We start from the raw sequence: 13,488 nt of genomic DNA on the forward strand, positions 1-13,488 counted from the left end.
TCACCCGATCCCTTCACCCGATCTGCTCTTTCGCCGAACCCGAAGCCAAAATGCTGTTTTTAACGAGCGTACGGATGTCACGGCGTGCAAGCGAAATGTGCCATGTCAGAAGCAGGCGATGCTCCCGGAGCACGCTGCCTTTTCCTTCTGGAAATTACACAGATTCTACTTAGACCCATTAAAAAGAAAAAAAAAATAAAAAAAAGGAGGAAGCTCACCATATGCAGAACAGATACACTCTAGATGTTCACAACATTAACTTTTAGAACGGCTAGGCTGCTGTCAAGCTTGTATCAGATGACGTTTTTGACAATTTCCCTGACTTACCTGATTCTCGAGTTACCCGGACCCCACAGACAGCAGAACCCAGCCCGGTCTCCTACAGACAAAAGCTGCCTACAGCCAGTGGCGCCCATACCCTCCTCAGCACGTCCCCCCATCCGTTCATTAACTGTTTTTTAATGGCTCGGTGTCAGGTAATTATTTCAACCATAACCCATACGAAATCAGTCTATTCCAGCTCCTAGTGAGCAGTTAAACTGCAATAAGGAGACATTGTAAGCGGCCGATTGCTGCAGGCACCGCGTTTTGGCGATTGCTCTCGCGGGGAAGCAGGGCACAGGCCGACCACGCCGAGGCACGGAAAGCTCCCTGAACATTGATGACAAACCCTTCAGCATGCCGCCAAGCTTTGCCGGGGCTCGGCTGCACTTAAATTCTCCAAAATAAAATAATAAAAAAAAAATGCCGGTGGCAGTTGTGGAAAAGTTTGGTTGCTTTTTGTTTGGTCCCAGCAGCCCCGAATCCCTCTGCCGTTGTGCCGACACCGAGCGCGTGAACTTTTGACACGGCCGCTTTGCGAGATTTTCCCTCAGCTTTGTTTACGAAGCCGCTGGTGCTTATGAAAGCAGGAGACTCGCGCTGCTGCCGGGGCCAAGAAAAGCATTGGCAAGCCGTGTCCGAGTCCTCCGCTTCCACAGCCCGCTCCAAAGCCTCCGAAACCAGCGGGAAGAGCGGGGCCAGCCCCCGAGCGGCACCAGCACAGCCCCGGGTGCTGGGCACCAAACTCCTGGGCAGTAAGAGGCTGCTGAGGAGGAACGGATGGGGCTCAGCATCCCCAGGACTGTCCTGCAAGCACCGCCTGCTCCAGCCGTGTCCAGCCACATGCACATCCCCGCCTGCAGGCACGAGACGCAGGTGGTTCATTAACGCCTCTCTCCACTCACCCGATTTAAGCACGCCCCGTTCGCTCCTAACTCCAGCCTCGAGCTGCTTGTGAAGGCAGCCGAGGGCTTTCGGGGGAGTCCGTATATCATGTGCTGGCTTTTACAGCGCACACTGCTCCTGCAGTCACGGAGAATGATTTACCACAAGAAGGAGACGCAGTGTCGCTTGGTGGAGTCCCTCGCTCTCGCTTTAATGCCACGTTGAGGTCGGAGGCCTTCGCCGGCTCTAAGTTCCCCTGATGGAGTTTTCTTGTCTGGTAGCCAGGAGGATAATTTCACCGCACCGAGCTACTTTAAATCATCGGGGAGATCCCTGTGTGCACAAATACCTCCGCGGGAAGGGGACAGCACCTCGGCGCCGCGGGGAGCCGAGCTGGGGACAGCCACGCGGCGGTGGCGTGAGCCATGGTCCCTGCCCGAGCCACGGCAGCAGCAGAGAGGATCACAGCACCTCGGGAATAAAGCAAAGCGAACGGCACCCGTCCTGCATTCCTCCCCCGACAGATGGCAAGCAGCAGTTGTCAGAAACCGTGCCCGAAATGCAAATAGAGAATCCTGAGGCAGCTCGGCTGACAGGGCAACAAAGGGAGGTACCCGGTCAGCGGCAGCCACCCAAGGGCCTCGCAGGAGCTGAGAGGAAAAACCTAGGGCCCCCTCCGGCTCCGGTGAGCACAGCACGGCGCTGGGATGGACCTGGTGTCTGCAGGGGGCAGGCAGGGCTCTGCCACGCACGACAAACTGGTTCAAGAACGGGCGTACGAACCGCTGCGGGCCCTGAATCTGCTCCGCCACCGATGGTGCCGCCTCGTCTCGGAGCACCTTCCACTCGAGGAATTCAAAAGGCGCTGCTCATCAGCCAGGCAGAAGCAAATCCATGCCCAAAGCCAGTCCTGAGATGGTGAAAACTGCACCAGAGATTGATGTGGGCTGTTAATTAGTGCTAAAGCACTCTTCCTGGGAAGAAGTAGCGGGATGGTTTTATTTGCCAGTGAAATTCACACGCTGCTAACCGTGAAGCCCAGCAGATGTTTTAACAGCTTACAGCGGTGCCGTGCAGCAGTTTAGGGGCTGAAGTGGAAGGAAGTGGCTACTCCAACAGAACTGCAAGGGAAATTTAGGAAGGAAAAACTAATTACCCGTGCTGAACCCCAGCCAAGCCATCAGACATGACACTTCTGCACCCTCACAAGAACTACCAGATGATTTTTAGTGACCACAGATGGTCTGGATCCCGGTGGTGCCTTTCAGCTGAAATATGCACTTCCAGCATCGCAAAGACCCTGGGAGGATGCTGGGGCACTTCACGCTGGGGCAGAGGACGTTGGGGAGTGCATAGTGCACCCACACTGCTCTTCCCTGACCCGAAGTTTCAAGTTTTTGGAGCTGCGTGGGACAGGAGCAGCGGCACGAGCAGCTCTGAGGAGCTGATGACCAACAGCTGAGCGGTGGAGGTCACTTCCCAGGGAATTTTCTCCCCCCCCCAAAAAAATGTTGGAAGATAATGTCAGCAAAAAAGGTATGTCCTTTGGAGAAGACTGCCAGCAGCTAACAGAGACGTGGCGTGTTGTGCTGCACTGGAAGGTGGTGCTAAGCTTTTCTCGTTGCTTTTCCCAGCGAGGAGGGTGCTGGGTCCTTCTCGCCGTGGGCGCGTCGGGACTTGGGCTGCCCAGGATCCGGCTCCTGGCACTCTCTCTTTCAGTTCAGCAATGCAAACAAGAAAATTCCTGCTGGATACTGAACGCTCTTTGGCATCTTCCGATGTCTGACCACAAGAACCACCATGAAGTCATTATTTCCCCTCAGAGGAGAAGGGAGAAGTGCACGTTCAGGGCTGTATCGCTGCTGCCCAGCACAAGGGAGCTCTGCCTTGGTCACGGCTGCAGCGGGTGACCGCAGGCTCACAGCTTTGCACCAAAGACACAAGGGAAATAACGATGTGCAAGCAGCAACGTCAGGGGCTTGGAGAGGTGCAGGGAACCCTTCAAGGGCTCGCTTCCCTTTTGGTGGTCAAATCCAGATGGGGACACATACCCTGCTGCACAGACCCTTGGTGCCTGTGCAGAAACGCCTCATATTTGTCTCTGCCCCAGTGACAGCTCCTCTGAAGCTGTGCTTTGACCGTGAACAGCCCCGTGCCTGTCGGGGTGACAGGCTCCTGCTCCTCCAGCTCGCCACCGAGGATCCCACCTCCCGTTTCAGCCAAGCCCAGCTCTGCCCGGCCACTGGGAAAAACCTGTCCTGGGAGCAGCGGCCGACCTTCCCCTGCCTGCGGGCACCTGGAGCATCAGCTCCTGCTGCCAAGAGCTAAGTGCTTTACCAGAAAACAACTCTCTCCTTTCAGAGCTGTGTCACGAACCTAAAACGCTGACAAAGGTAGTTAGATTACACCTGTATAAACAGGCACTAATCAGAAATATGCTCCATAAACATAAGCTCTCAAAACAGAGCTCTCTACCTCTGTGAGTATGGAGCCTGTTTATTTATCTACGGGTGAGCTCGCTGATTTACTCCTTAAATCCTCAAACAAAGGCACTGCCTGCTTTTTTTTCTCCCTTTTCCCTTGAAGCAAAACCATCCTGAGAGCACTTGTGTGACACTGGGGACATCCTCGCGAAGGCTGATAAACTGCTAGCTGCTGGCACACCGGACAATAAAGCTCCTGTTCCGTTTCAGGTGACCTTTAATGCAAATCCATTCAGTCCCAGGCACTGCGCCGCTAATGTGTGATGCTGCTGCTGCGAGGATGAAGCCTTGGAGAAGCTGAATTCTCTTTGATGCTGCCAAGCCTGTTTGCCTCCTCTCCTTGCCCTTCCGTTCTTTGAAAGCAGTTGCTGCTATGACACAGTATCTCCATCTGGCAGGGTGAATAAGCAGATCCACCCAGAACCATCAAAAAAGAAGTGAGTCAACGCTGGAGATTTAAAGAAGCATTGCGAGGCTTCATTTCGAGCTAGGGGAGTTGCTTTTAAAGAGCTCCCTTTAAAGCATGAAATCGGAGGCAGGCGCACCAGCAGTGGAGCCTGCAGACCTGCTCCTATCACCCTCCTGTCACCAGCCAGCTGCTCTGGTCCCCAGATCGCTGCCCCAAGCCCCCACCCCTGCAGTGCAGCTCCCAGCGCCATACAGGAGCTGGTTAGCTGGGATTGGTACGCGTCCAAAACTTTCTCCCAATTTTTCAAAGCTTAATGGCTATTCCATGCCCCCTCTGCATGCCAAGACTGCTTCCACGTCTGGGCTGCCAACAAAAGCACGAGGCACCGGCACCGCACAGCTGCAGATCCCCAGCCCGTCCCCAGGGACTGCCCAGGGCAGGGTGCAGCAGGCAGTTTGCTGAGTGACCCAGCAAAGCTCCCCATGTGTTCCCGCACCAAGTGTGCTGCGTTTTGAACTGGAGCTTCTGCTCCTGCTCCTTTTCATAGCCCCAAAAGTTCTTTCCTGCTTTGTAGCAGGCGAGTGCGGAGCGCCTTGCTTTTAGTCTCATGTGAAAGCCTCACCCCCTCGCCAGCACGCTGCTGCCGGGGGAAGAGCAGGAAATCAGATGTCTGCGGTGGTTTGCTTAGGTGTGGCAACACAGGAGAACATGTGGGAATGTAATATGCACTAAATGCTCTATTTTGCAAGCTGGTAGGCTTGGGGGGGCTGCCTGAACCTGGGGCTTCCTGATGTCCCCCACACCGACCTTCCTGATGTCCCCTTCACATCCAGCCCCACTGGCTTGGGAAATGCTGGGGCTTTCCATCTCCTGAGTATTGCAGGTTCCTGGCAGCTGTGCCAAGCCCTTCCTCTGGAGGTTCCTGACTTCAAACCAAGGTCATCTGTAGTCCTGGTAATTAGTGTCACTACAGCAACATCGCTGTGTTATGAAAAGAAAGTTCATCCAGATTCCTGGCACTCAGCGTATGAAATGTCAGCGAACACCTGATGATGTCTGATCGGTGCTCACGCTCCCTGTTAGGTCTGTTCCTAGGACTCAGAGCAGGAACACACCTCGGCTGGATCTTGTCTACCAACAGCTCGCGAATCTCTGGTGGCCCCTCAAGTCCCAGCCTCAGGCTCTGGGTTTCCTCGGGGCCGATTCACATACCTGAATACAGGTCCCAGTGCACTCCTTGCAGAGGCTGCAGGACAGAGCCCATCTGCTTGCTGGGATGTGGGAGATCTTCGTAATGGGTTCCATTTTTTCAGGACATCCAATGCTAACCTGGTCACGAAACAGAAGACAGAGTCAATACCCGTTGCTATCCCAACTCTCCTACAGGGGATATTCCTGGCAGTCAGAGTGAGGGGTGGGTTTGTGTTTGTTATTTTTCAGGTCAGTTTGGGGAGAAAAAAAACAACACAAATATGGAGGAAATGGAAGGAAACATTTATGCTGGTGTTTCCTCTGAACTGATTCCTCATTTGGATGCTGCCGTGTATCTCAGACAGGCAGAGGCAATCTGTGTTATCCTGCCCAGGGAGGTCGGTCCCACGGGTGCCCCTCAGCCCTGGCTGGGTGCTGAGGCCCCTCTGCTCTCCTGCAGCGCTGGGCTCTGAGGATGCTGGGGAGCAGCACGATGCTCTGGCCTTTCTCTTGTACCCACCCGCCTGCCAATCCGAGCTTGTATTTTCTCTTTCCTGTCGTTCTGGATGCTGGTAAGTCCTCACCTCCCCAGTGTTCCTCTTTGCACTTCACAGCACCGGAGGATAAAGCGACACTTCGCAAATTGTTCCAACGTCACCTCTCCTTGGGGAGCACGGGTGCTCCCTGCGAGCAGGGCAGCAGCTTGCACCCCGCAGTGCCCTCCCTTAATGGGATGCAGCTTGGCTGCTAATTAAACACACAGCCTGGTGACCGACGGGCAGCATGCCTCTGACCCCAGCAGGGCTCGGTGAGCCAAACTGCGATTGTTATTCAGATCACCCACGGATATTCCGGGCTCAGACCTGGCAGAGGGCTCCGTGCCCAGCGGTGTTTCAAGAATAGGCTGGAAAACACCTTACTTACTTCAGGTATCCATAAGGCACAGCTAACGTGGACCCATTTTGTCCCGCTCCGAGTGGGCTTCAGCGCTCCCCCTCTCTTGGGGCACAGCAGACACTTGGGCTGGACGCCGAGGGCGCAGGTGCGGCACAGCCAGCTGCCGATGGGGACCTTCAGGATGCCGTAGCACGCCTGCACAGACGGAGGGAAGTTGGTTAGTATGACCGTCCCGGGCCGAGCATCCTCCTGCAGCACAGAGGGACCTGCTCCTTCCCCTGGACATTTTTAACTACCGCTGGCTTATTGCCGTGGCAGCTGGGCATCTAATAACAGAATGCAGACATGAAGCAGCTCCGCAATCAAAGCAGGCAGTCTTAATTCTTCCTTCCTCGCTACCTTCCTTATTGTCCCACGGATACTCATGCCGTATCAAGATGTCCTGGGCTTTAATTAAATGCTAAGTACACAAACGTGCTTTGTATCCTGCCAAGCAGCAGCAGCGCCGGCAAACGGGGGGGCAAATGGGCTGCAATCGGGTGCGGAGCCTGCGAGGGCAGCTCCACAGCACGGAAATCTGCCCGCCCATTTCGTGCACGTTTCTGAACGCCATCCAAAATCACGGCGATTCACGGTCCCGCCAGCCAGGGTGCAATTTGGTCCGGTGACCCAGGGACACGAGGTCTGCGTTAGCAGCTCCCCGCATGCACAAGATGGGCAGCGAGAATCTAAGAGCAGCCCAAGTGGGAGCAGGCTTATCTGTAACTGACCCGTGCTGCGTGGCACGGGGGGATGAATGCTGCGAGAAAACCTCGTGGGGAGATGAGGGCCACGAAGCCACAGCCCTACGATTGAGAAAGATGGCCACGCTAGTTAAAAACCCAGCCCAGCCCAAAGGGGAAGTGAAAAGGACTGCGTAAAGGTAAAAAGGGGAAACCGGCAGTAATGAATATAAATCAGAAGGGAGGAGCATTAAAGGATGGGTAAAGCCAAAGGACACAAGGACAAATCGATGGCCAAAAGAGTGGGAGGCAGAAGGGAACAAAAGGACTGTGACAATGCCCCGGTTGCCTGCGGAGCCACCAGACCTGCTGTGATAAGGCAGAGCACAGCCCAGCCAAAGGGCTTAATGAAAATTTCTCTTCCCTACTTGGGGAAGAGCCAAATGATAAGCCGTGCCGTGCAATGACGATGATAAAATACCTTCCACTTCAGCAGTAACTTACAACTGTATTAAACAGCTACCACTAAAACTAGACAGTCTTTAGCCGGCAGGTCCCCATAACTTTCACTTAAAGAGTTTTAAAAGAGCGGCAGAAAACTGCTGCCTTGGCCACGAACGCAGGGCTGCTGGAAGTCTCAGAGCACCGACTGTTTCTGAGAGCAGAGGAGAAGCGCGTGCCTGTGTCACTATTTTAGGAGGCGATGTAATTAGTTCTGGATGTGGCTGCTCTGATGCCCGTCCAGAAGGCAGCAAACAGGCAGTGCTGATAGGGACCCTCACCACTCCACTGCGCTGGCTGTGAGCTCCTTCCCACGCTTGTCAGCTCCACTTTTGGAAGTTTACCCGAAAAAAGAGCAGCTTTTGGTCCTGCTGCTGCAGGGCACCGTCACCGCGTTTCTGCCCGCGCTGCTGGCAGGGATGGCGCAGAGGGGCACGGGGAGATGTGTGAGCGTGGGGAAAGTGCCTGCTCGGTCATCATGGCCAAGAGGAGACCTCGTAACAGGACTTTAGGTTACCCCAAAACATAAACGGACCCCAACAGCAGTGATTTCCAAGGGAAAAAGTCTCTTTGCAAACAGATTATTGGGAAAATGAAGAATGAACGGAGGTACTATGATTGCTGCAAGCCTACATGGTTCACAAAGACTTAACTGGGTGTTTCACAGCGCCTCCAAATCGCACAGATAAATCATCCCTGAAACAGATTTCTACAAAACACCTGAAATGGCACCAGCCAAAACCAGCCTGGTAAGTATCCCTAGGAGAATAACACGGCAGGCCGATCCTAAAACACTGGTTAGCAGGATGGTTAGCAGGAACCATCCCCAGGCATGCATCTCTAGCAGAGTCTTGGCTCTGTTATTTACCCATGCTCTCTGTTATTTAACCCATTCAAATAAATAATATTTATTCATTAATTGGTTTTTACGCTGGGCAGGACACCCAAAGGCCGGGCAGGATGCAGAGCCGTGGCCCCACGCCAGGGAAGGGGAATTTGGTGAGCGCTGTGGGACCGGGCTGGAGCTGGATCACTTCCATGCTCGACACAAGTGCGACATTTCCACCCTGGGAGCAATGAACCAGAGCAATTTAGCGGCAGGGGGGGGAAGATTTCTCCTCCCTGAAAATTTTTAAATGAAGGTTGCGTGTGTTTTCTACATGATGCGCTTGGTAGGAATTAATTAATAGCAAGTCTCAGGGCTTGTGTTATGCAGATTAGATGATTGTGGCAATCCCTTCCAGCACTGTAACCCCAACACGTGTGTCTGAGTGCAGCCCTTCCTCTCATCTGAGGCTCTGGAATTTGTGGCTTTGAGCATAAAGTGGGGCACAGACAGGATCCCTGGCAGCTTATGGGCAGACAGTGGGCTTTGGACCTGACCTCGCTGCCCAAAACAGGGGAAAATCTCCTGTTTCTTTCAGCAGCTGTTAAATCTAGAAACAAACACCCCAACCCCCCAAAAAAAAACATCCCCAAATCGTCCTGGTATTTTGTGGAATCTGATTCACTGATGGAAACCATTCAAAACACCCACCTCTCCCAACTATACATATCTCCAGCGCTCTCCCACCTCCAGGAAATGCTGATGGAAAAGCTGCCCAAAGGATGAGCAAATAGAGGAAAAAAAGGAAAAAACAAAAAACACAACAAAAAACCAAAGACCCTTCACAGAGAGGAGATGGAAGAGGAGCTCTGCTCCGGGCTCCCCAAGCCCTGGGGCTGATGCTGGCACCCGAGGGTCCTGTTCCTGCACTCTCCATGGGAGCACACCCAGCAAAGCCTCCCCCGGGCCACACAGGACCCCACAGACACGGGTCTGCACTGTCTGCCCAGCTCCTCCTGGTGAATGCTTCCCCTCTCCCAGTGCACACAGAGCCCACAGACACTGCTGCCTACTGCTGCTCTGCTCCCTTCCCTCCAGCAAGGGCTCGAAGCATTTACACTCAATTCTAAAAATAAAATATTTCCCTCCAGGCAGCGAAATGAAATGAGACCCTGCACTCATACGGCAGGGAGGCTGGGACAGGAGCCCTGTGATGTGAGACAACGCCAGGGGAGCTGGAAGTTCTTTCTGCCTGACATCATGCTGCAGTCAGTGCCGTGGAGGGGAGCCAGCGTGGCTCTGCGCCCGTGCTGCTCACCCCTGGGTGCTGAAGAGCCCATGGGAGCAGCTTGGTGCAGGCAAGAAAAAAAAGTGCATTAACAGAAGGGGAGGTGTAACGAAATTACAGGGATGAGGGAATAGCGAGCAGGGGGCACACCAAGCTCGCAGGAAGCCCCGGGAAGTGTTTCTGAATGAGCTGCTCACCTGGTGCACGCAGACGTTGCACTTGTCGCAGAACACCATCTCGTTGCCGTCCTCCCCCTCTGGTGAGCGGCACACGTCGCACACCACGTCCTCGTCGTACTCGATGCCCAGGCCCTCCTCCGTCTCGATGGCGATGTTCATGTTCTCGTAGCACATGGTCTCCAGCTCCTCCAGCACTCTCTCCAGGGTGATCTCATCCAGCTCGGGCTTTTCTGCAAGGCACAAGGCAGAGAAGGACGGGGATGCAGCGCCCTGCGACCGCCCAGAGCGTTTTTGCAGGGGCTGCGCTGCACGGGGGAGGCATCTGAGACTTCAGCTCGAACCAAAACTCCGAATCCACGGCACTGATAAGATCTGCGATTCAGAAAAGGTCCGCTTCTAACTCGGGCTACAGTTTATGTTTCATAGACAGTAACGAAATATTGCTGCTGGCTGAGAGGAACGAAATCCATTCAGCTGAACCAATGCGGATAATTAGGTCTGACAGCTTAAATGTTCAAGGAGACAAGTTTTGCAGGGATGCTTTCTGCAGCGAGGGCTCAGACAAGCTTTGGCAACGCGAAGTCAATGCTTTAATTGTGAAGACTGTGAAAATTGACCTTTACAAGGCCAATTGAATGGAACTGTAAAACCGAAGCCAAAGGCTGGAGCTGAGGACAAACGAGGTCCAGCAGCACCAGGTCAGACCCGGGGCAGGGGCTCAGACCTGCTGTGCTGTGTTTTATTCCCCCTGTACCGGGACCTTAGTGGAAGCTGTGCGACCCTCACCCTTTGTGTAGATCTATAACAAGGGACAGGGTGCTCCAGGACCCCCAGGCAGCAAGGACTCCGTGGGCAGGGTTCGTGGCACCCTGCACCCAGCACAACATCAGCACAGTGTCCAGCAGGGTCACGCTGCACCTCCGCCACACATCACTGTCCTGTGACCTCCTGCCTGTCTTCTTGTAAGGCTACGGGAGGCAATGTCTTGGTTACAGAGCAGGAAAGAAAGGCTTGAGGACGTAGTGGAGTTAGGCAGTTATTAGCTGAGTGTTGGAGGAGCCACTCGCCTCGCTGGGCTCAGGCAGAGCCGCAGCGTGAGGGCTGTGTCCTGGGGCAAGCTCCCCTGCAAGATGAGGCCACGGAGCTGCTCCTTTCCCCGCTGGCCACCAACCCGCCAAAAAATCTCTGTCAAGGGGGAAAGAGACCCGCAGGCGAGACCGGCAAGCAAGCACACCATTGTCTGCCTGTTTCAGATCTTCCCCAATGTTTCGCCTTGGCAGGGTTTCCGTTGGCTTGACAAGTCTCTGCAAACATCTAGCCTGGCATTTCACATGTCTGTGTCGAGGCTGAGATCCCATCTCGGGCAGACAACGCTGCTCCCTATCGCAGCCCTTTCAAGCGCCGGGGCTGCCGTGCCGCAACACGCCAAGCGGCCCGGCCGGGCCTGTTTTAGGAGCCACGAGCCCCAGCGGCAGGCACGGAGCCCTGCGGAGCCCTGGACCAGCACGCGGTGCCCGGGGCTCCTGGAGGAGCTGGAGCAGAGCGTGGAGCTGCACTGGGATGCCAGCACCACTGCTTTTGCCTCCGTGGTGTCCCTTACAAACACACCACTGTGATGGCCTTGCTGCAGGAGAAACGCAAGCCTTCCTCTTCTACCCTAATGAGAGCATACAACCCTCAGCCAGCGTTTCAAACCCTGTTATTACATATCCATCAAATCTACTATTTCACATCCCATGCCTTCCAATATTTCAGGCTCTGGCAGAAAGGACAAACCCCACAGACACCAACCTCCCTCCTGCACAGCTCCCATTCCGCATCAGGTGCAAAGAAGCCGCTTTCAAGCGCGCGGCGAAATCATCAGCGGCGTCGGACGGAAGGCGGCTTGCTCCTCCACTTGCGGGCAGCACACTCGCTGCGCCGCTACATGGAGGAATATAGATCCCTGCCTCCTCTCGCTCACACGCTCTCACACTCCGTTTAGATGTAATTACATTAGGAATTTGTTTGCCAAGCGCCATTCAGGATACCTCGGAGCTTATTGAATTGACAATTGCACTTGATGGGGATGAAGCGATTAATCGCTTATGAAACACTAAACAATGGGGCCTGAGGGTGAAGTTCTTTTTCCATTTGAGCTCCATTTATCTCTTTCTGCATCATATAAAGTTACTGCTATTAAACTCCATTCATAAAATTGTCGTTTTTTTTGGCTGAGAAAACACTATCCGTATTGATTGTGGCCAGCCAAATGGCAAAAACAAGAAATTCTCCACCGAAACCCTCCCCGTGCTGTACCCAACTGTGCCACCGTTATCTTCTCTGGGAGTGAAGGGCAAAGACTCAGACTCAGACCGTGGCTACACCGAGTAACTCCAGCTGAACAAGACCAAGGATTAAGCCCCAGGTCATAATCATGTCCTTGAGACCAAAACCAGGACTGTGCACCTGAAAGGCTGACCAAAGGAGAGGTGTCTGCACTTGGCTAAGGTATGGCAGGGTCTTGTGTAAAGGGGGGGAGAAAACAAAGGTCCTGGGGGCCTCTGCAGAAGAAGGGCGATGTCACTGCTGATTTCTCATAGTTTCTGTCTGGAGGGACATGGCTAGAAGTGAGATTTCATCTCTCACCGCTATGATCGTGATGTGGAGCCATGCTCACAGCACCAGCAGAACAGAAGGCTCCACGTCCCAGAGCCCCTTCCAGGCCTCCCAGGCTCTCCTCCCACCAACACTGACCCAGTAACAACGACTGCTTTCCGTGTGGATCCCCGCAGAACCCCTCTGTGCCCTCAAGCTACAGGGTATGAGGCACAGAAGTGGAAATTTGCTCATTATCCCCTTCCAAACTTTGGGGATGAGCCTCTTCTCATCCTCTCCCCCAGCAAGTGATGATCCCTCCTGGCTCCCGCTGCCTCCTCCACCTCCTGCGGTCCCTGGGAATCAGCATCAGCCCCGGGAGGACACCAACCACCCCGGGACCACCTCCCCACAGCCCACGGGCAGGCCCAGCACCCAGCGGAGCCTCCTCGGGATCCTTCCCTCGCCCCCGAGCAAGGCACAGCCCGGCCCAGCCGAGCATCCCCAGGCACACTCCTTCACACGACGCCGTCCTCCGGTATAATTATTTTTGCAATACTGTAATTTATGTGGCATGAAGGAGCAATATTCTCCCGCTAAATGAATTCTCAGCTACTCTTTATCCTGGTTTGAGCCTACTCAGTGCACGGAGAAAAAAATAGCTGGAGAGCCACCTTTCACAAAACAGAGACCTATTTCTGACTAAACTGCACTCCACTGAAATCAATTTACTGAAACAATAAATCCTTTTAGCCTGTGGAGTATACCTGGAGATAAAACAGCTCATGAACAAACAATCATCAGGGTTGCAGGCTGGGCCATTAGTTGATTCACAAGCTATAAACCTCGGAGCCTATTTTTCAGAGAAAAAAAAAAAATACAGGAACAAAATTACCGTTGCTTTTTAAAGAAAAATGAAGGGAAAAAAAAAGCACTTGTGAGATGATGTTGGTCCGTCTTTTTGAAAAACTGAGAGGAAAAGGCTGCCAGGTCCTGGTCACCCAGGGACAGCCAGCGCCTTGCCGTCCTGAGCCTGCAGCCCCTGCCCATGGCACGTTGGGGAGCTGTGGCAATGACATTCATCTTTTATCCCCATTATTTATAAACAGAGCCCTACCAGAAAGTGGGACCAATGAAGCCAACAGCAGCATACAGCCTGCAGGAGCTGAACACAGGCAGCAAAACTTCCAGCTATTTTGTTACAAACCC

The 13,488-nt window shown here is 53.9% G+C and overlaps 1 protein-coding gene across 2 annotated transcripts in view; it reads right to left on the reverse strand.

The window, feature by feature from the left end:
* JADE2 (jade family PHD finger 2) overlaps positions 1-13,488 on the reverse strand; it is a 58,893-nt gene that overhangs the window by 14,607 nt on the left and 30,798 nt on the right. For both annotated transcript variants that reach the window (XM_035338529.1, XM_035338528.1), the window contains exons 5-7: positions 9,721-9,932; positions 6,214-6,381; positions 5,311-5,427 (exon numbers count right to left, since the gene is read on the reverse strand). In XM_035338529.1, the coding sequence (XP_035194420.1) occupies positions 5,311-5,427; positions 6,214-6,381; positions 9,721-9,932 (497 nt within the window). The remainder of the gene's footprint in view (positions 1-5,310; positions 5,428-6,213; positions 6,382-9,720; positions 9,933-13,488) is intronic.

Source organism: Oxyura jamaicensis, chromosome 13 (assembly GCF_011077185.1).
Source record: "Oxyura jamaicensis isolate SHBP4307 breed ruddy duck chromosome 13, BPBGC_Ojam_1.0, whole genome shotgun sequence".
Taxonomy (NCBI): Eukaryota; Metazoa; Chordata; class Aves; order Anseriformes; family Anatidae; genus Oxyura; species Oxyura jamaicensis.